This window comes from Beta vulgaris, chromosome 2 (assembly GCF_026745355.1).
Source record: "Beta vulgaris subsp. vulgaris cultivar EL10 chromosome 2, EL10.2, whole genome shotgun sequence".
NCBI lineage: Eukaryota > Viridiplantae > Streptophyta > Magnoliopsida > Caryophyllales > Amaranthaceae > Beta > Beta vulgaris.
The window spans coordinates 9,749,072-9,769,314 of record NC_079203.1 but is presented as its reverse complement, the minus strand read 5'-3'; the positions used below and the strand labels follow the sequence as shown (position 1 = coordinate 9,769,314).

At 34.7% G+C, this 20,243-nt stretch overlaps 4 protein-coding genes across 4 annotated transcripts; all 4 read right to left on the bottom strand.

Moving 5' to 3' along the window:
* Positions 1–3,511: 3,511 nt before the first annotated feature.
* LOC104887403 (hypersensitive-induced reaction 1 protein) lies at positions 3,512–8,030 on the bottom strand. Its single transcript, XM_010672018.4, has 6 exons — positions 7,819–8,030; positions 5,580–5,777; positions 5,058–5,178; positions 4,873–4,964; positions 4,530–4,626; positions 3,512–4,141 (listed from the first exon to the last, which is right to left on the bottom strand). Exons 2-6 carry the CDS (start codon positions 5,766–5,768, stop codon positions 3,783–3,785), a joined length of 858 nt encoding a protein of 285 aa, XP_010670320.1. The 5' UTR covers positions 5,769–5,777; positions 7,819–8,030; the 3' UTR covers positions 3,512–3,782.
* An 852-nt stretch (positions 8,031–8,882) lies between these two features.
* Positions 8,883–13,034, bottom strand: LOC104887404 (hypersensitive-induced reaction 1 protein). Its single transcript, XM_010672019.4, has 6 exons — positions 12,856–13,034; positions 10,763–10,977; positions 9,937–10,057; positions 9,746–9,837; positions 9,571–9,667; positions 8,883–9,491 (listed from the first exon to the last, which is right to left on the bottom strand). The coding sequence occupies exons 2-6, from the start codon at positions 10,949–10,951 to the stop codon at positions 9,130–9,132; spliced, it is 861 nt and encodes a 286-aa protein (XP_010670321.1). The 5' UTR covers positions 10,952–10,977; positions 12,856–13,034; the 3' UTR covers positions 8,883–9,129.
* Positions 13,035–15,777: 2,743 nt separating this feature from the next.
* On the bottom strand, positions 15,778–16,197 carry LOC125491550 (uncharacterized). The gene has a single exon (XM_048638377.1). The coding sequence runs from the start codon at positions 16,195–16,197 to the stop codon at positions 15,778–15,780; it is 420 nt and encodes a 139-aa protein (XP_048494334.1).
* A 235-nt stretch (positions 16,198–16,432) lies between these two features.
* On the bottom strand, positions 16,433–17,030 carry LOC104887454 (uncharacterized). Its single transcript, XM_048638376.1, has 2 exons — positions 16,915–17,030; positions 16,433–16,760 (listed from the first exon to the last, which is right to left on the bottom strand). The coding sequence occupies exons 1-2, from the start codon at positions 17,028–17,030 to the stop codon at positions 16,433–16,435; spliced, it is 444 nt and encodes a 147-aa protein (XP_048494333.1).
* Between the last annotated feature and the right edge of the window lie 3,213 nt (positions 17,031–20,243).

Below are 20,243 nucleotides of genomic sequence, written 5' to 3'. Positions count from 1 at the left end.
AAGCTTGTTCACAATTGATCATAAGACCTTCTAAAAATAAACTTGAAGGTGAAAATCTTGCATTCCTGGAAAGAATCCAAGGAGATACTTGTGGGCCAATACACCCCTTACGTGGACCATTAAGATATATCTTGGTGTTGATCGACGCATCAATACCTTGGTCTCACATTAGTCTCCTATCGACAAGGAATGTTGCTTTTGCAAAACTGCCTGCACAAATTACACATTTAAGGGTTCAATTTCAAGACCATCATATCAAGAAAATCCGACTTGATAATGTCGGAGAATTCACATCTCGCACTTTTAATGACTATTGTATGTCAATTGGGATAGATGTGGAGTATCCAGTAGCCCATGTTCACACACAAAATTGTCTAGCGGAAGCATTCATAAAGCGATTACAATTAGTCACAAGGCCATTGCTAATGAAATCAAAACTCCCATCCTCGACATAGGGACATGCTATACTACATGTTGTAGCTTTACTACAACTAAGGCCGAGCGCTAAGCATGATCTCCCCCCCCCCCCACTACAGTTGGTGGTTGGAAAGGAACCAAGCCTTGCTCACCTACGAATTTTTGGGTGTGCAGTCTATGTTCCCATCGCACTACCACAACGTACTAAGATGGGCCCACATATAAGGTTGGGAATCTATGTTGGATTTGAATCACCGTCCATTGTAAGATATCTAGAACCGTCAACTGGTGACCTCTTCACCGCTCGGTTTGTCTATTGTCACTTTCATGAGACAATTTTCCCAACCTTAGGGGGAGATAAAGTAAGCCCATGTCAGAATGAAATTTCATAGAATGCCAAAAATTTATCATATCTTGATCAAAGATCAAATATGCATGATCAAGAAGTACAGAAAATCATACACTTGCAAACCATTGCTAATCTATTGCCAGATGCATTCACGTCAAAAGGATTGATAAAATCACATATACCAGCTGTAAATGCTCCTGCACGGGTTGAAATCCTAAGAGAAAAAACGAAAAATCTACTTGCAAATGAATCTAGAACACGCAAAAGGCGTGGAAGACCATTCGGAGCCAAAGATTTGAAACCGAGGAAATCTAGAAAAATAGAAATAAATAATGAGAAAACTGATGATTATCCTAAAGTGGGAAATTTTTCAAATGACGAAAACGTCATTTACCCCCAAAATGAACTCAAAGAATCAGATGCTACATCTGAGGGGGAGCGTGAAAAGGCTAGTGTCGACAATCACGAAATTTCAATAAATTTTGTCAATTCTAGAAAGCAATGGAAAGGGTAAAAACCCCATTGATGAAATATTTGCATATTCAATAACCAAGAAATCACCACTGATATTGAGGACACCGAACCAAGATCAGTGGATGAATGTCGACGAAGGAGTGATTGGCCTAAATGGAAAGAGGCATTTAGGTAGAATTGAAATCTCTCGGAAAATGCAAAGTATTTGGCCCTATAGCCCAAACCTCAAAGGGAGTAAAACTCGTTGGGTGTAAATGGGTGTTCGTGCGAAAGCAAAATGAGAAAAATGAAATTGTACAATACAAGGCAAGGCTTGTAGCCCAAGGTTTCTCCCAGAGACCTGGAATTGACTATGAGGAAACATACTCTCCAGTGGTAGATGCCACGACACTAAGATTCCTTATAAGTCTATCTGCATGCAAAGGACTACAAATGCGCCTTATGGATGTCGTGACACATATCTTATGGGTTAATTGACACTGATATCTACATGAGAGTCCCAAAAGGACTTGGACTACCTGAATCCTTGAGGTCAAAACCTTGGAAGCTACATTCCATAAAATTGAAAAAATCACTTTATTGTTTAAAACAATCTGAAAGGATGTGGTATAACCGTCTCAGTGAATACCTCATGAATCGAGGCTACAAGAACGACCAAATTTGTCCATGTGTCTTCATCAAACAAACCGAAAATGGGTTTGTATAATTGCGTATATGTTGATGACTTAAATATCATCGGGACACCCAATGAAATCAAAGAAACCGCTAAATGCATGATGAAGGAATTCGAGATGAAAGATCTTGGCAAGATCAAATTTTGTCTCGGTTTACAAATTGAACACCTAAAGGATGAAATCCTTGTTCAACAATCCAATTATGCCGAGAAAGTGCTAAAAAGGTTCTATATTGACAAATCACATCCATTGAGTTCACCTATGGTTGTTCGTCGCTTAAAAATTGATGAAGATCCTTTCCCTCGAGAAGAAGGAGGATATACTCGGTCCCGAAGTACCACCTAAGTGCCATTGGAGCCTTAATGTACTTAGCCATCATACTAGACTAAGACCAGACATTGCATTCTCGGTCAATTTATTAGCTAGATACAGCTACAATCCTACAAACAGGCACTAGAGTGGAGTGGAGTGAAGCACTTACTCTCCATATACGCGGGTAAACGGATATGGGATTATTCTTTTCACAAGACGAAAATCCTACCCTTGTAAGATATGCAGATGCAGGCAACCTGTCAGATCCAGTCAAGGCAAAATCGCAAACCGGTTATTTTTTGCTATGGAAATACAACAATCTCTTGGAATCAACAAAACAGACTCTAACATCTACTTCATCAAATCAAGCTGAATTAATCGCACTTTATGAAGCTGGTAGAGAATGTGTATGGTTGAGATCTTTGACCATCACATACGAAGGGAAAGTGGTATAAAAGAAACACAAGAAGGCCCAACCGTCATCCATGAAGATAATACTGCTTGCATTACACAAATTAAAGAAGGTTATATCAAAGGTGACAAAACATAGCATATCGATCCTAAATTCTTTTCCACTCACGACTTGGAGAAGGAAGGAACAATCAATGTCACACAAGTTCAATCATGTGATAATTTAGCCGACCTACTCACAAAGGCATTACCAGCAAAGCAATTAAAAGAGCTTGTACACCTTACTGGTTTGCGTCGCTTTCGAGATATACATTAAATTGAGGGGGAGCCCTATATGTACTGTACTCTTTTTCCTTTGTCCAAGTTTTTATCCCACGTGGTTTTTTTTTTTCTTGGCAAGGTTTTAACGAGGCAGAAAAGCATATAGGATTATCAAGCCCAACCATACTCTTTTTCCTTTATGTTTGCTTTTAGCCCAAGGCTTTTTCAAATGTAAAGTTTGTAATGAGGCAGTTATCACCCCATAATAACATCTTAGGATCCGTTCAAGGGGGAGTGTTGTAATACTCTATGTGAATAGTGAACGGATAAATACGACAATGTATATTTGCCGCCCAAGATTAGACGTTTCACTGCATACTCCAGTGATATGTTGTATTACCGGGTAAATTATTCACCCGGCATCATATATACCGCAATTCGCGGGAGAAAATAAGATGCATAACTACAATAGCATTCTCTTAATCTCTTTCAACCTTGCTTAAAATCTCTCTAAATCACTAACATACATAATTTGATATATAGAACATACTCGGAACATTGTATCTTAAAGTTTCTAATTTAGTTTATTGTCTATGATTCTACAGACTACACATTGAAAGCCAAAAACTTTATTAGTAAAACATGATACTATTTCATACATTTGCCAATAGGCGAGAAATTGAGAACACAACAAATATATATACTGACAATATATAACCACAATGAATAATGATACTTGCTTTTCCACAAAAGCTGATCTGCTGCTATCTTATTTATTTTCTATACAAGCAACATTGTACTACATGATAAAAATCCTGGAATTCTCAAGCCACAAAACCATATCTGCACAAGGTGGTATATTAAATTTATGATGGGAGTTAAGCTTAAGATGATGATGATGCTTGAAGCAGTCCATCTCTGATCTGCGTTGCAACATCACGCACAGCACCAGGTCCGTGTGGGATAAAGACAGCTGATGTCTTGGAAGCTGAACCAATTTCCTTCATAGTGTCAAAGTACTGTGTAACAAGGATCATGTCCATAACATCTTTAGCACTTGTACCAGGAACGTTGACCGAGAAGCCCAACACGCTATCTCTAAGACCGTCAACAATTGCCTGTCGCTGCCTGGCGATACCCAGCCCTGCGAGATAATTGGACTCTGCCTCTCCTTCGGCTTTTTTGATCAGTAAGATCTTCTCAGCCTCTGCTTTGTCATTTGCAGCCACCCTCAATCTTGCAGCTGCAGAAAGTGAAAGCCCTCACCAGAATGAGATAATTAAAATACAATGGCAATGGTGATTTGAGGAACATTCCAGCTTAGTGTTACCTAATCAGTACGTGCTGAGTGGTACACTTTTGGGCTGATATAACAAAAATAGGCAGCGAACCTTATTCTCGTACCAAGCTTGTACTACAAATTAGGTAACATGGTTCCAGCCAAATCCTTGTGCAAATTCGCACAGATGCATAAATAATGTACAAATGCTGTTAATTGCTTATGTTGATTGTTAGAAGGCACTCTACAAAAGGAAATATAGCAAACTCATAGACAGCGTGATCATTCATAGCCCCGGTTGCATTGGTCTCATTCAAAGGTGACAAAAGAAAGACGTAATTGTATGTCTTACCTGCATTGATCTCATTCATAGCCTGCTTGACACGTTCATCTGGTTCAATATCAACAATGAGCGTTTGAACAATTTCAAAGCCATAATGACACATTACCTGAAGAGAGAAACATCAAGTTCTGACCAATATAGACAATTACTTTTCCATATAGATAAACTTACTTGAGCAGCAAGTAATAGCCTACTGGTGTTGACATCACCTCTGATCCTAAAGATTTTGGGATCCCAGTCTCACCCCTTGCAAGAGGGAACCCCAAGTCTCCCCCCTCCCTCTACTTACAAGGGACTTCAACTTAACTTATTTATAAAAAAAAAAAAAAACAAAGAGAACAGATTAACTTACTTTTTCGAGTTCATCAGCAACTTCTTTGGCAATATCATTCTTCTGCTCAAATACATCATCCAAATGTAGCCTTGGGACACTAGCTCTAATCACTGTAAGAGAAAACGAAAAGGTATGAGAAATACAAACTTCCAATATCTTCTGCACTCAGAAATTGTAATTTTTCAACTGATTGTCATAGTTACCATCAAAAACATAGGCTTGAATTTGGGAGCGAGTATCACTAAGCTTGTAAAATGCATCACTTGCATTCTCAGCAAGGACGCGATACTGAATGGACGCAATAACATTGACAAAGACATTATCCTGCACAACCACAATCAAATCACTTGTACAATAATCCTATGGAAGGGATGCACAGGCCTGGGATGGGTACCTATATCAGGTTGATGCCGGCTGAGTTACAAGCCTAGCACTAAGCCCAACCCCCCTCCCCCCACCCTCCCTAGAGCTACAATGCTCTTGCTTGGGGTCAAACCCAAGACATTCCCTGATGAAAGATAGATGAGCTATGGTCATTTGTCATGGTAAGATTTCCTACTAATACATTACATAAGAGTTGCACAACCTCTTTTTTTTCTCAATCATTTTGTATATTTCCTATAAAAGAACTCATAAAGGCAAAAGTAAGAAAGTAGAGAGCACAGTTGATTCAAGTTAGAGTGAATTAAGGAAACACATTGAATAAGACAAAAAGGGAAACAGACCTTGGTCTTGGTCTCACAGCGCACATCTAACTGTTGTACACGAAGGCTAAGCTTGCCTGCTATCTGATGACCGATGAACCAAGGGACACAATGGCATCCTGGTCCAAGCACATCATCATATTTACCAAAGTTTCCCTTGATAGCAACTGTGGATTGGTCAACTTGGATACAGCAAAACAAGTTCCCCATTGTTGTGATCTATGAAAGTTTCTTTATGTTATAACCACAGACAATTTTTATAGTATAAGGTACTGTAATGTAATTGCTCATGAACAGAACATGAAAAAGAACACAGAAGATAGACACTTCACCAGAAAAAAAAAAAGAACAAAAATTGAGTATTATATATCCACCATATTGAGAGCCAAACATTATGTCTTTATTCAAATTACATGTTAATACTTTTCAAGATTTATGTTCTTAATATCCTCTAAAGAGATTTTTTTCGGAAACAAAATCATAATAGAAGGCTAATGGAATCCAAAATGGAGAGTACTTTTTCTTTCACCAAGATTTTCTACAGAAACTTGCCACTAATTGAATTCTAAAAACAATTGAACACATAAAAATTGAAATAAGCATGGATGCTGGGGATTGTAAGTTGTAACCATCAAAATCAGGTATTGTACATTGGTACTTTCTTTTCTTTTGCTCCTCTCACTCCCTAGCAAAAAAGTTCCAACATTACAAATTATGAATTATCCAAATGATTACCTCGCGGTCCCAACTCCCATTGGTGGTTAATGATTATCATAATGTATCGACCATTGAATCGTTTCTAAGAGCGTGCATAGTAGCAATGCATGGTCAGGGGAAAAACAGGAGCAACCAATGTACTTGTTAGCAAAACCATAAAAAAAGAAGGAAAAATGAGAGTGGCTTAAATAACGATTTTTTTTTTTGACTAGTACCAATTTTCTTAGAAAACAATTACTTTGTATGAACTCTCCCTTATAGTAACACTACCAAAAGCCGGGATATGAAGACAAAAATCTATCAAAGAGGGCCAATATAATTCTTTCCGCCTTATAATGATAAGTTCTCCACCCATTTATTTGACTTTACTTTGGAACCCTTCACATCTTTCATACTCGCATAGAACCCGAAAACTTTCACAGACACACAATTGAGAAAACCTTGATTATCTTGGCATTTTATTAAGTATCCTGACCTTTGAAGTTCTTTGAATTCAACATCTTATAACGACCGCAATAGAGCAACGAAGAATTAAAAAACAAGCAATACAAGAATTAACATGGTTCACTAATAATGTGTTAGCTAACTCCACAAGCACGTGAGAACAATCTATTATCTTTGGGAGGAAGAGTACGCATTACATAATATGGAGGCATAAGTCAATGATAAGGCAAGACCGACATATTTGTTTAATCCTAGCGTTAGATAATTTAAAGCATATTTCAACCCAAGGTTTCTAAATTAGAGGGTGTTTGGTATGGAAAGTTTTGATGTAGGAAACGGATTCAAATAAGTGTTTCCATTTCTAATTGTTTGGTATGAGTGTTAAGTAACAAATACCGTTTCCAAGGGAAACATAATCCCCTCATTTGTTACCCTTATCAAACTAGTGAAAACAAATCACGTTTCCTTACTCAATCATAATCCTCTCAATTGTTTCCATTCCAATAAAATACCAAACAATAATTAAAGGTAACGGTTATTATTTCCATTTCCCCTCCTTATCCAAATCCTTTCCATTCCGTTTACGTTTTCCATACCAAGCACCCTCTTACGGTGTACTTTTTTCGAAAACGAGATTGAAGGATTGGATTTCCATTAAAATGTGCCTAGGCATTATTAGGCAACTTACATTCAATTTTCACACATAAATTTCTGCCGGATTTTTTTTTTTTTACACATGCCGTCTTTTAGTAGTGCTACTCAAACAAAACAAAAAAGTTTGTGCAAGGTAGTTGCATTCGAAAATTGATATACATATTTCTGAGTTGTCAACAAATTTCCTAAAAATCAATTAGAATATTTTCTTGGACTTTGAAACCACTCCTTATTTCTCAAAAACATGAAGTATAAACCAAAACCAAGTTTTCAATTTCATAGAAAGAAACAGATTTTATTTGAGTATTCCATAAAAATTAATTTTGATCATAAGAGTAACAACTAAGCAATATATGATTATATCATGAAATATAACGAATTGATAATGCTAAAGTAAAGATCAGAATCATAACAAATTATATATAAAATGATAAAAGATTCTTACAGTTAGAGAGAGAAAGATGGATGAACGTGTTGACGATGCTGGTGCTGAAGACAAAACAGAGGATAGTTGTTCGTTAAGAATGAGTAATGACCTAGCAAAGGCAAAAATTAATTGGCAGACTGGTTTTCCTTTTTATATCAGTGGTGGCCAATTTGAACAAGTTTCTTTCTTTTTCAGTTTTGTTTGCCCCTTTTATATTGACTATTGAGTTTAGGTTAATCACTGACTAATCCTCCACCATGTATGTATCTCGAGTCTAGACAACAGTTTCCATTAAAAAAAACCTTGACTGAGTCCACGAGTTTATACACATCTCTATTATAATTCCTTGTTCTTTTCCATATTGCAACAACGAGATTGTTACACTATTTATTCACCATCCTTTCACTATCTCTTGACTCTTGTGATGACTTTTATGTAATTATGTGGAATTGAAATCTTGTTAAATTGGTATTTATTAAAAAGCTATGAAAAATATTAATAGTTAAAAATGTGCATTGACAAACAGAACGGTCCGACTATTTCACACCTATTCTTTGCAGATGATGCCTTATTCTTCTTTAAAGCTTCCTCACCATCTTGTCAAGCAATAAATGAACTACTCCAAAAGTTTTGTTCTATCTATCTTCTTTTGAAACTAGCGTCTTGTTTGTGTCGGAAGAGAATATCTAACTGATTTGTATCTAGAACTCTAGACAGTTCCCTAAACGAATACTCTCCATTTTAGCGAGAGTAGTTATTTATGATGCAAAGAAAAGGGTATGATGTAGAGAACTTCTTCAACCAGAGAAACACATCTATAGTGATAAGTGATTGAAATAATACATTGCATTCATGTTTTCTTTTGTACTGTTGATTTGTTGTTCAAATTTTTTAGACTGAAGTTTAACTCTTTGATTCAGTAAACCCAACTCTAGAAGCTTTCCCTCTCGTCCTGCATTCTTCGTTCCGGTACTTCTTAGTCCTTAGCAACAACAAGCAGGTCCAAAACGCACGGATTTGCACAACAATACATGATATATTTCCTACCATGACGATTGACGAGGAGTTGAGGTCACCACAAATGTACAGAAATGACAATACATAACCATATATACATGCAAGTTGCCATGATAATTGTTTAATTAGTTGGTAGTTTGGTACTCGAAATTTTCCTTTCCTTACAAACCCACATAGTATAACAGGAGAGAATATCAAGAAGCAAAAGGTTTCCTTGCATCAAAAGAAGCATAAATGAACGTAATATAAAGAGTCAAATAAGAACCATGTCTTCACAAGGTGGTATGTTTTTTCACAGTGGGGTAACAGTTATCATTGAGATGTTGATGATGCTTGAAGTAGTCCATCTCTGATCTGTGTTGCAACATCACGCACAGCACCAGGGCCGTGTGGGATAAACACAGCTGATGTCTTGGAAGTTGCACCGATTTCCTTCATGGTGTCAAAGTATTGTGTAACGAGGATCATGTCCATAACATCCTTAGCACTTGTCCCAGGAACATTGACTGAGAATCCAAGCACACTGTCTCTAAGACCATCAACGATTGCCTGTCGCTGCCTAGCGATACCCACCCCTGAGAGGTGCTTAGACTCTGCCTCTCCTTCAGCTTTCTTGATCTGTAATATCTTCTCTGCTTCAGCTTTATCATTTGCAGCCACCCTCATTCTTGCAGCTGGTAAATTAGAAGCCTTTAGCAGTGAAACATTATAAATGCCAAAGGCAGCAGTAAATGAAGCTAATGAGTGTCTTACCAGCATTAATTTCATTCATAGCCCGCTTGACACGCTCATCAGGTTCAATATCAACAATCAGCGTTTGAACAATTTCGTATCCATAATGAGACATTGCCTGAAGAGAATTTCACAATTTTAAGCATCCAAAGCTGACTCACATACAAGACTTTGTACTATTCTTAGATTAACTTACTTTTTCGAGCTCATCAGCAACTGATTTGGCAATTTCACTCTTCTGCTCAAACACATCATCCACATTAAGCCTTGGGACAGTACCTCTTATAACTATAAAATAATTAGAAAGGTTATGAGAAATACAAGCTTCTATTTCATTAGCTTTTAAAGCTGGAAATTGCTTTGCTCTATTTTAGTTGTTATATTTACCATCGAAAACATAGGCCTGAATTTGGGCACGAGTGTTGCTGAGCATGTAAAATGCATCATTTGCCTTTTCAGCAATGGCACGGTATTGAATAGACGCAACCACGTTGACAAACACGTTGTCCTACAGGAAGACAAGCAGATCACCTTTAATACTCAAAAGTCCAAAATTTTCTAGACCATATTCATCACGGAGAAATTTCTTGCTTAGACATCTACATCACTACTAAACAGTGTATTAATTTTTGTGTGTCTTTCTATGAGGTAGCCCGGTATCTATTAAAAATCTACATTGTATCCTAAACTTATTCAAACTCTCCACAATATCCCTATAGTTTCAAGAGTGTCTCAATTATGTCAACGACTACTATCCGATCTTTGTTAAAAAATGATTTGATAAACATGTTTGCATTATAACCTCATTATTAGTTATTGAAATAACTTATTGTAAAGTGGAAAATTTTGTATCTAAGTTAATCTTTCACCACTCCATAACAAGAAATTAGATAATAATATCAGTTCCAAACCCCCCAACAAACCAGTTCACAACACCTTCAACACCTCACTAATGCAAATGTAATATACAGAGACAACAGTAAGTTTGTCAATCTAAAACTATAAGGTACCGCGGAAATTATGAAAAACAAGAGCGCAACAATATATGTTTTCATCAAATAAACCGTCACTACACTACACAGAAAACTCCTTTTTACTGCAGATGATTAACAAGGCAAAACTAGAAAGCTAACAGCATAATCGATTCGAGTACTTGGTCTTGGTTAAGGCTACATATAATGCAAGACATATATATGTATATAAGGAGACAGACCTTGGTCTTGGTTTCGCAGCGTACATCCAACTGTTGTACACGAAGACTGAGCTTGCCTGATATCTGTTGACCGATGAACCAAGGAACACAGTGGCATCCTGGCTCCAACACATCATTGTATTTTCCAAAGGTTTCTTTAATAGCAACCGTAGATTGGTCTACTTGAACGCAGCAAAACAGGTTTCCCATTCTTATAGCTATGTAATGTAATACTCCTAAAGGATATAGTCACATACGATAAATCAATACAAAAGAGTCATCAGATTTAAAGAAGAAAAATAGCATGGTAGTTATAAAAGTGAAGGGTGAATATATATATATATATATATATATATTATATATTATATATATTATATAATATATATATATATATATATATATATATATATATATCTTCTAATTCTATCTTATTAGTTTTTATATGCACGCGATGCGTGCGAAAATACGATGTAGAAAAATTAAATTAATTGTTAACTATATCGAATAAATTAGGGGTACTACGATTATATGAACAGTAAAGCATATATTTCTGCCGTTTCTAATTCTGATCACCCGAGCTATTTAGTTTCCAGCAACAAAGATTTTGCCACTTCTTGTCCAAACTTGAACAAGGGTCCCGGAGAATTTCTATAACAGATATGATTATATGAACATGTATTTAACAATTAGTCATTAGTGGTTGTATTTTTACAAAAACATTAAATATTGTATATTGAATTATACACGCTATACATATATATCTCTATTATATAAGTCAAGGAGAAGCTATGGTGTTCCCTTTAAAAAGTCCTTTTTGTCATTAGTTAAATATATGATTGGATATTCAAATTTTCTAGCTACAATATATCCTTTCCTAATTTAAAGATGGGGTCAAAATTCTAATGATAAATTAAACTAGATAAGCATTAACAAAATAACTTGACACAATGAGAAAAATGGTTATTTAATTTTTAAAAAATTACAAATATTCATTACAATTTCTAAGCACTTTACATTAGTTTGTACAACAATAATTATAAATCACACCTCTAAAATTATATTTAGATGAAATTTATTAAGAACAGACCCAAACAATCGACACACACATCGCATGCATAAAAGACTAGTATATTAATAAAATAAGGAAAAACTTTGACAGATTGGGGGAATAAAGGATTCCCAATAAATTTACACATGTTGTACATGTATCAAGATTCAACATCTTCCATAAGTTAGCGTGTTGTCGTCTTGATATCATGCAACTTCTTTTTGGCTGATTATCAATTTTTTAAGTTTGTTGGCCAGCTTTTTTATGCCAATATTTTCAAGTTTTAAAACAATTATATATCAATAGCTTTAATTTTATATATTTCCTTTTATTTCTAATTAATACTAACACTTGCCTTTTCACAAATTTCAAATTTCAATATACATTTTTGCTTATTGTTATTATTGTAATATTGTTAAGGGGATCCGATAAATTAGCCCCAATGACATCACCAAGCTGGGTCAATGTAGTGTATGGATTTAGTTCTTTGACTGACTGAAAAGTCAACTAAGAATAAAGCAGCATTTTTATCATCCCCTCACAAACTCAGTAGTAATTTTACAAACAAAAAACTCTTGTTTTCTAGTAAAATTTAGTTATTTATATGGAATTTTCTATGTTTATTCTAACCTTATCACGTTAATATGATATATAAAAACGAACCTATCTTGAACCTCTAACTATTCGCTTAACTCTTTGATTGAATTGGTCTTTTAATTACTACATGTAACCTCTCATTGAGAATGTAAGTTTGAATTTGTCTAATTTGTTTTATTAAAATTAGAACGTCTATTTTCAATAATCTTATAAAAGTAATCAAACATGCATATTGATATCTAAATTTAGAATATCTAGTATTTTCATACAAATTAATGAATAGCAAAACTTTAGGCTTACCCACATCAACCAAGCAAAAGAGCAATACATCATTTTAAGGAGATTTATTGGAAATATCATAAAAAGATTTGTTTTAATATCTCCAATAAGATTGTATGAGATACGAGTGATTAGCAAATTTACAAGATCATAACAAGTATAAAAATGATGAAATAAGAAAAGTTCTTACAGATAAGAGAAGAGAACTAGAGAAGCAAGGGAGATGGACAAACGTGATGACAATTGTGGATGAAGACAGAATGGTGAATATGGCCTGGCAAGGTAGTAATGGCAAAGAAATACAGCAAAGTCATCACCCTTTTTATATATTACTGGTTGCCTTTGAACAAGTCTTCGAATTTCTTGATCAACTCAATTTTTATTTCCTTATAAAGTAAGGAATGGGTGTAGGATTACACTCACAAGTTGTAACAAAAATCAAGTACTAGTAGCTTTCACCTTTTTATTAAGTCATTAGGCTAGATTTCTATTAAATTGTACTCCGTTGTTAGAGCATTTATAATAGGCTAGTTTATTACACCAATATCAATGGTGATCAAACCCATCACCAAAATCTGAAATTGAAAAAAAAAAAAATTTGGATCCCATTGGTGATATAACACCAAATAACAAAATATGTCATTGTTCATCATGTGAGCAAACTCATCACCGTGCATTGACGAAAAGGGGGAAGAATGACACACAGCCAGCAGCAAACTGCCACGTGGCTGTTGCTGTGTATTTTGGGAAATTTCCTCCTCTCTCTAAATAAAATTACATTATCGTAAGTAATTATTATTTTACCCATCATGCGATAATAATAATAAATTTTCGTAATTAATTATTATTTTACTAATTTCCCAATAATGATAATTAATTTTTGGTAATTAATTATTATAATTTTAAGTAATCATAAGATGATTCATTTTTATTTTTAATATGTAAATTATATTATTAATTGAGGTAGGAAAGAAAAATAGGAGAGAGAAAGTTGAAGTGGGGTAGTGAAAAGTAGGAGAGATAAAGTGGAGTTTGATGGTATTTTTTGTTCATAAGTGGAGTGGAGGTGATACATTTGTTCATAAAATGAACAAAACATGAGTAAGTAGGGAAATTCGGTGATCGAATCCATCACCATTGGCATTGCTCTTACACCTCACATCCCACTAAAACTCCCACCAACTCATCTTTTTTTTTTTCTCACAGTGATTTGGTTGGTCTTACTTGGTTTTTCTATTTCTCTCTCCTACTTTTACCATGCCCCACCATATATATTTTCTCTCCTACTCAATGTTTATTTTTAATGAAATATGTGATTTAATTTTTTTTTTGAGGGGAAATATGTGATTTAAATTAATAAAAGCTAATTAAATTACGTTAAAAGCTAATTAGCTTACGTTAAATTAAATTAGTGTTAACTTGAAATTATAGTAACTATGTATTAATTAGCTTACGTTAAATTAAATTACGTTAACTTGACATTATAAATTAAAAACAACGAACACATTATATATGATAAATAATTTTAAAAACACATATACATGATAATTTGATACATAAAGATAGATAATTTAAAACACACAAATACATGATATTGATACATAAAGATAGATAATTTCAAACACACAAATACATGATAATTTGATACATACACTACAAAAAAAAGCTTATATAGCGACGGATTTTTGGAGACGGATATATATCCGTTTCTAATTTAGAGACGGAATATTGATAATCCGTCTCTAAATTAGAGACGGATTTTTAAATCCGTCTCTAACTTTAGGGACGGATTTTAAAAATCCGTCCCTAAATTAGAGACGGATTTTAAAAATCCGTCTCGAAATAAATTTAGAGACGGATTTTGAAAATCCGTCTCTAACTTAGGGACGGATATTGATAATCCGTCCCTAAAGTTAGAGACGGATTTAAAAATCCGTCTCTAAAGTTAGAGACGGATTTAAAAAATCCGTCTCTAAATTTACATATGAATATTTTATTCACATATTTAATTTAGAGCGGATTTTAGAATCCGTCTCTAATTTAGGGACGGATTTTTAGAATCCGTCTCTAATTTAGGGACGGATTTTTAGAATCCGTCTCTAAATTTAGGGACGGATTTAAAATCCGTCTCTAAATTCAAATATGAATATTTTATTGCACTTCTTTAATTTAGGGACGGATTTTAAAAATCCGTCTCTAAGTTAGAGACGGATTTTAGAAATCCGTCTCTAATTTAGAGACGGATTTTAAATCCGTCTCTAATTAGGGACGGATTTTGAAAATCGTCTCTAATTAGGGACGGATTTTTGATTCCGTCTCTAATTTTCTTCTACATATTACCAATATTATGTAGAGAAGTATACAAGTTGTATTTGGTGTAGTTGGTTGGAGCTTCTTCTCGTTTCTTTGAGGTTACAAGTTCGATTCCTACGAACAGCGATTCTTGCGACTGTGGAGTCTTCTTATCCTTTCCCTTGTAGAGCTGAACCGGTTTACTTAAGGGATATTCCTAAATGGTAATGAGATCAACTTGAACTAGGTAGGTAATAATAGGTGATTAAATATAATCATGATAATATTAGGAACTATCGTGTTGTTAATTTCGTTTATATATTTTTTATATTTTCAGCGAATTTAGAGACGGATTTCCAAAATCCATCTCTAAACTAGAGACGGATTTGCAAAATCCGTCTCTAAACTAGAGACGGATTTGCAAAATCCGTCTCTAAGCTTAGAGACGGATTTCCTAAATCCGTCTCTAAGCTTAGCGACGGATTTCCAAAATCCGTCTCTAAACTTTAGAGACGGATTTTTAAAATCCGTCTCTAACTCGAATTAGCGACAAGGGTTTTAGAGAGGGACAATATCCGTCTCTAAGCCCATATAGCGACGGATTTGACCTATTTAGGGACGGATTTTGTCCGTCTCTAAATGGACTTTTTTTTGTAGTGATAAAGATAGATAATTTAAAACACACAAATACATGAAATTTGAAATTACTTAAACCATAAGCAATTCAATAAAAGTTACTTAATCAACTTGCCCAAACTTACGTCGTATGTGTTCAACCAAGTTATTTTTTAGTGAGACGTGAGTTACTCCGTCTCGCATCTCAGATCATAATCTTCGTGTAGGCACCTGAATTTCGTGCCTCAAGTCTTCCGTTGTGCACAACGAATGAGTCTCCTCCGGCTTGGTTAGATGACCCCTCGTTATTTTGAGTTTGAAGTTGATCATATTCGTTCGGATCTCGGTAATTTTGATAAGTATCATGCTCATCTTCAACAATCATATTGTGCATGATGATACATGCCATGATTAATTTCCACAGTATGTCCTTATCCCATGCTAGACCGGGTTTGCGTATGATTGCAAATCTAGCTTGCAATACCCCGAATGCACGCTCTACATCTTTTCTAACAGCTTCTTGATGTTGTGTGAATAATCCTTGTTTGGGGGTTTGGGGGAGCTTTATTGCTGGGATGAATGTTGACCACCTCGGGTATATGCCATCAGTAAGATAGTAACCCATGGTATAAGTTGTCTCGTTCACTCCCTTTCATTGAGAAGTTGACATTTGGAGCTCTTCCTTGTAGAACATCATCAAAGACGGGAGACCTCTGTGATACGTTTATATCATTGCATGAACCCGGGATGCCAAAAAAAGCATGTCATATCCATAAGTCACTTGAAGCAACCGCTTCTAAGATTATTGTTGTTGTTTTGTTTCTTCCTTGATACATTCATTTCCATCCCCGAGGACAATTCTACCAGTTCCAGTGCATGTAATCGATGCTTCCCATCATGCTTGGGAAGCCACGACGCTCGCCTTCATGTAGGAGACGCTCAATGTCATTTGCATTTGCCTTTCTCAAGTATTCTGGTCCAAATCTAGCAACAACCTCTTCGACAAAATGAAGAAGGCATTCTCTAGCGGTACTTAAAGCAATTTTCAGGTACTCGTTAACAACAGCAGAGGATGAACCATATGCCAACATCCTGATAGCCGCTGTGCATTTTTGGAGTGCAGATGCACCCATCCTTACTATAGCATCCGAATTTTGCGTAAAGAACTCATCATCTTCAGTGTTAAACCTTCGACAATACGAAGGAAAACATGTTTGTGCATACGAAACCTTTGGCGAAAAATATTCTCGGGGTATATAGGTTCGTTGCTGAAATAGTCATGAAACAATCTTTCATAAGCTTCCTCATGTTCCATATGCATATATTTTCTAGTGCGGGTTACAATTTCTTCTTCTTTTGTTGCTCAACATCAACGGACTGACTCCATTCTATGTAATCTTGAACCAGATAATTAAAAAATTCAGAACCTGAACTAGAAGAACTTGAATCACAGTTCATTTTGGAAATACGTTGATTGAAGTGGTGTTTTTCTAGAAAATAAGAGATTGAGAAGAAAAAGTGGATGGACTTGTGATTTTATGGTTGAAGTTATGTTCTATTATATAGCAAAAATCCATCATATGTACATAACAATAATTCACTTACAGATTAGATATATCAATGCAATGTAGGAGTTGTCAATTCAATGCAATATAAGAGTAGACAATTCACTGCAATGTAGGAGTAGACAATTCAATGCGGCATTATGTGTCATACTATTCAATGTCAGCTTAGACAATTCAATGCAGTACTATTTGTGACATTATTCAATAATAATAATAATAATAATAATAATAATAATAATAATAATAATAATAATAATAATAATAATAATAATAATAATAATAATAATAATAATAATAAAATAATATAATAATAATAATAATAATAATAAAATAATATACAATAATAACAATAACATACAACAACAATAATAATGAAAACGATTATGAGATGATATTAATAATTATAACGATAATGAAAACGATACATTCTCATAATCAAAAGTTACGACACACACATTCATAATTAAAGTACGATACAACTTAATTGCAAACTAAAGCCAATTAAAAACATGAACACTAACTAAACATATTTATCCTTAAATTGTAGCTTAAGTTTTTCATAAATTTCTCTCTCATTCGAATCAAGGGAAGACTTAGCCATTAATGCAGTCCAAATTTTGAACTTTCTATCTTCCTCTTTCGTTGATTCTCTCAAGGCGTCACGCTCCTTTTGATACTCAAGCAAATCTTCTCCCAAACTAATCCTCCTCGTCAATTCTGAAGAGGATGGAGAACTGGATATTGGGGCTTTTCTCCTACTCTTAACTTTCTTGACGCCATTAGGACGTTTGGAGCTCGCACCTTCGTCTGGGCCAGACCATTTTGAGCTTCCGCCTCTCATTTGGGTGCCATCTGCCCATTTGTCATAGTGTTTCATAACATTCTATGCATGATCCAATGTAAATCGGGGCCCATGGGTTGTTATCCACATCTCACGGGCTTCAGTCAAGACGTCTTCTTCATTGCAGTCGGACCCTTTCTTCCTTTTCGCCTCAGTATATATCCCGACCCATGCATTCACATCTCCGTTGATTTTTTCCAACGACTAGTAAGAGCTTTTAAAGTCCTTGGGCGTAAAGTTGGATTGAGTCGTCGTGACTTTTCCACTAAATTAAATACTGAACCCCATAAACCATCACCATTTTGGTCGGTTCCCTTCAACACATCTCCTCCGCACTCTAAATACGTTGAAATGAGTGCATGATCTTCATTTGCACTCCATTGAAACTTTGGTGTTGTGGCTTTTTTTTGAAGAAGGAGTGTTTTGAATTTCTTGTGATTGAATTTCAACTACATCATTTTGAGGTTGTTCATGATGTTGTGAAATATGTTGGGATATAGGAAAAGATGGTTCAACTTGTTGTTGGATAGATGATTAGAACTTTGTGGAAATTGTTGTATAGCTTGTTGAGAATTTTGGTAATTCGATTGGCTTTGGAAAAACATAAACAATCTTTGGAATTTCGGATTTTGTAGCACACTTGGATCGATTTGAAAATTATTTTGGGGATTTTGTGGGTGGTTTGGATTATTTGGGAGTAATTAGGATTATATGAATCCATAATATTGACTTAGTTTAAGTAATATTAGTAGGTAGGAGAGAGTAATTAGAAGAAAAAAAAAATATTAGGAAGAGATGTGGTAAAATATATTGTAATTTGGGCTCAATTTATAAATAAAAATATTTTATAATCGTTATTGTAATTTTTATTTTATTTTAATTAACCTGGTTTTTTTATTAACGTTACAAATTTTGTAACGTTATAAAATGTAACCGTTGAACTACATTAAAGAGGGAGGGAAGGAAACACAAGACACGCTACGTGAGGTAGCATCTGATTCACTGCTCAGTGGGGTCTGACGCGCGTCAAACCCACTGACAGCAAAGCAGATGCATTTTTCTTGTTTCGCGTGATATGCAACATCTCTCACGCTATATCTCCTTCTCCCTTTCTTAAACTCAGTGTTTCAATTTCAAAAAAAAAAAAAAAAATTGGGCCCAACTTTAGAGTCACGCGTCGTTTTCTCCCTCACCACAAGCACGCCATCTGAGGTGTTGTTGATCTGGAATTCTAGACCAACCAGCTCCAAGGACCAAGTGCCCCAATGGTTAAACTAAGTAAAACTAGTTTTACAATTTGCTAGACCAATTAAAACTAGACCATTATAGATGCTCTTAGATCCATTTATTTATCTATATTAAGAGCATGTTCTCCCCAATTTATTTTCAGCTCATCTACAATCAATTCTGTCCAGTTCAATTCAGTTCAGTTCAGTTCATCTCCAATTATCATTTCTATTAGGGCCTGTTCTCCCTAGCTTATTTTCAGTTCAGTTCAGTTCAGTTCAATTCAATTCAATTCAGTTCAGATCAGTTCAGTTCAATTCAGATCAGTTCAGTTCAGACCATTTCAGTTCAGTTCAGCTCTTGACAGTACTTTTACTCTCACATATCACTATTCATTTCAGTTGAGTTGAGTTCAATTCAATTCAATTCAGTTCAGTTCAGTTCAATTCAGTTCAATTTAGTTCAGATTAGTTCAGTTCAGATCAGTTCAGTTCAGCTGTTTTATACCGAAGATAACATACCTTAACATACTAAAAAGTATTCTTAACCAATGAACGAGTAAAAAAAAATGTAAAAAATTTCATAAAACGAGTAAAAAAAAGTTCATAAAATGAGTAAAAAAAAAAAGTAAAAAGATGATTAAAACTATAAAATGAGTAGAAAAAATTGAATGAGCAAAAATGTAAAATGAGCAAAATTGTAAAGTGTTAAAAACGTAAAATGAACATGAAAAAGTTAAATGCAAATTAAAAGGCATAAAATGAGCAAGAATATTGTGAAATGAGCATATAATGTTGAATGAGCAAAAACAAAAAAAATAAGCAAAAATATTGCAAAATGAGTAAAATCTTCGACAAACGATGAAAAAATGAGTGATTCTCACCATGAAGGTGGTTCTCATGTGAATTATATGTAAGAATTGTGCGTTGAATGGTGCTTTGAAAGTGTTTGGTAGAATGCCTAAAAAAGCTAAGGGATGACATAAGGCTGACTTTAAATGCTCATATCTCTCAATCTATAAATTTTTTTCATGTGATT

Bases quoted from the DNA above. Each gene is read 5' to 3' on its own strand.
- LOC104887454 (XM_048638376.1), bottom strand. From the start codon at position 17,030: ATGAACTGTGATTCAAGTTCTTCTAGTTCAGGTTCTGAATTTTTTAAT. The intron at 16,761-16,914 runs GTAACCCGCACT...GTATTGTCGAAG, and splicing joins CAACAAAAGAAGAAGAAATT to GTTTAACACTGAAGATGATG.
- LOC125491550 (XM_048638377.1), bottom strand. From the start codon at position 16,197: ATGGGTTACTATCTTACTGATGGCATATACCCGAGGTGGTCAACATTC.
- LOC104887404 (XM_010672019.4), bottom strand. From the start codon at position 10,951: ATGGGAAACCTGTTTTGCTGCGTTCAAGTAGACCAATCTACGGTTGCT. The intron at 10,058-10,762 runs GTCTGTCTCCTT...GTCTTCCTGTAG, and splicing joins GCTGCGAAACCAAGACCAAG to GACAACGTGTTTGTCAACGT. The intron at 9,838-9,936 runs GTAAATATAACA...ATTATTTTATAG, and splicing joins TCAGGCCTATGTTTTCGATG to TTATAAGAGGTACTGTCCCA.
- LOC104887403 (XM_010672018.4), bottom strand. From the start codon at position 5,768: ATGGGGAACTTGTTTTGCTGTATCCAAGTTGACCAATCCACAGTTGCT. The intron at 5,179-5,579 runs GTCTGTTTCCCT...GTGGTTGTGCAG, and splicing joins GCTGTGAGACCAAGACCAAG to GATAATGTCTTTGTCAATGT. The intron at 4,627-4,872 runs GTAAGTTAATCT...TTCTCTCTTCAG, and splicing joins TTGCTGATGAACTCGAAAAA to GTAATGTGTCATTATGGCTT.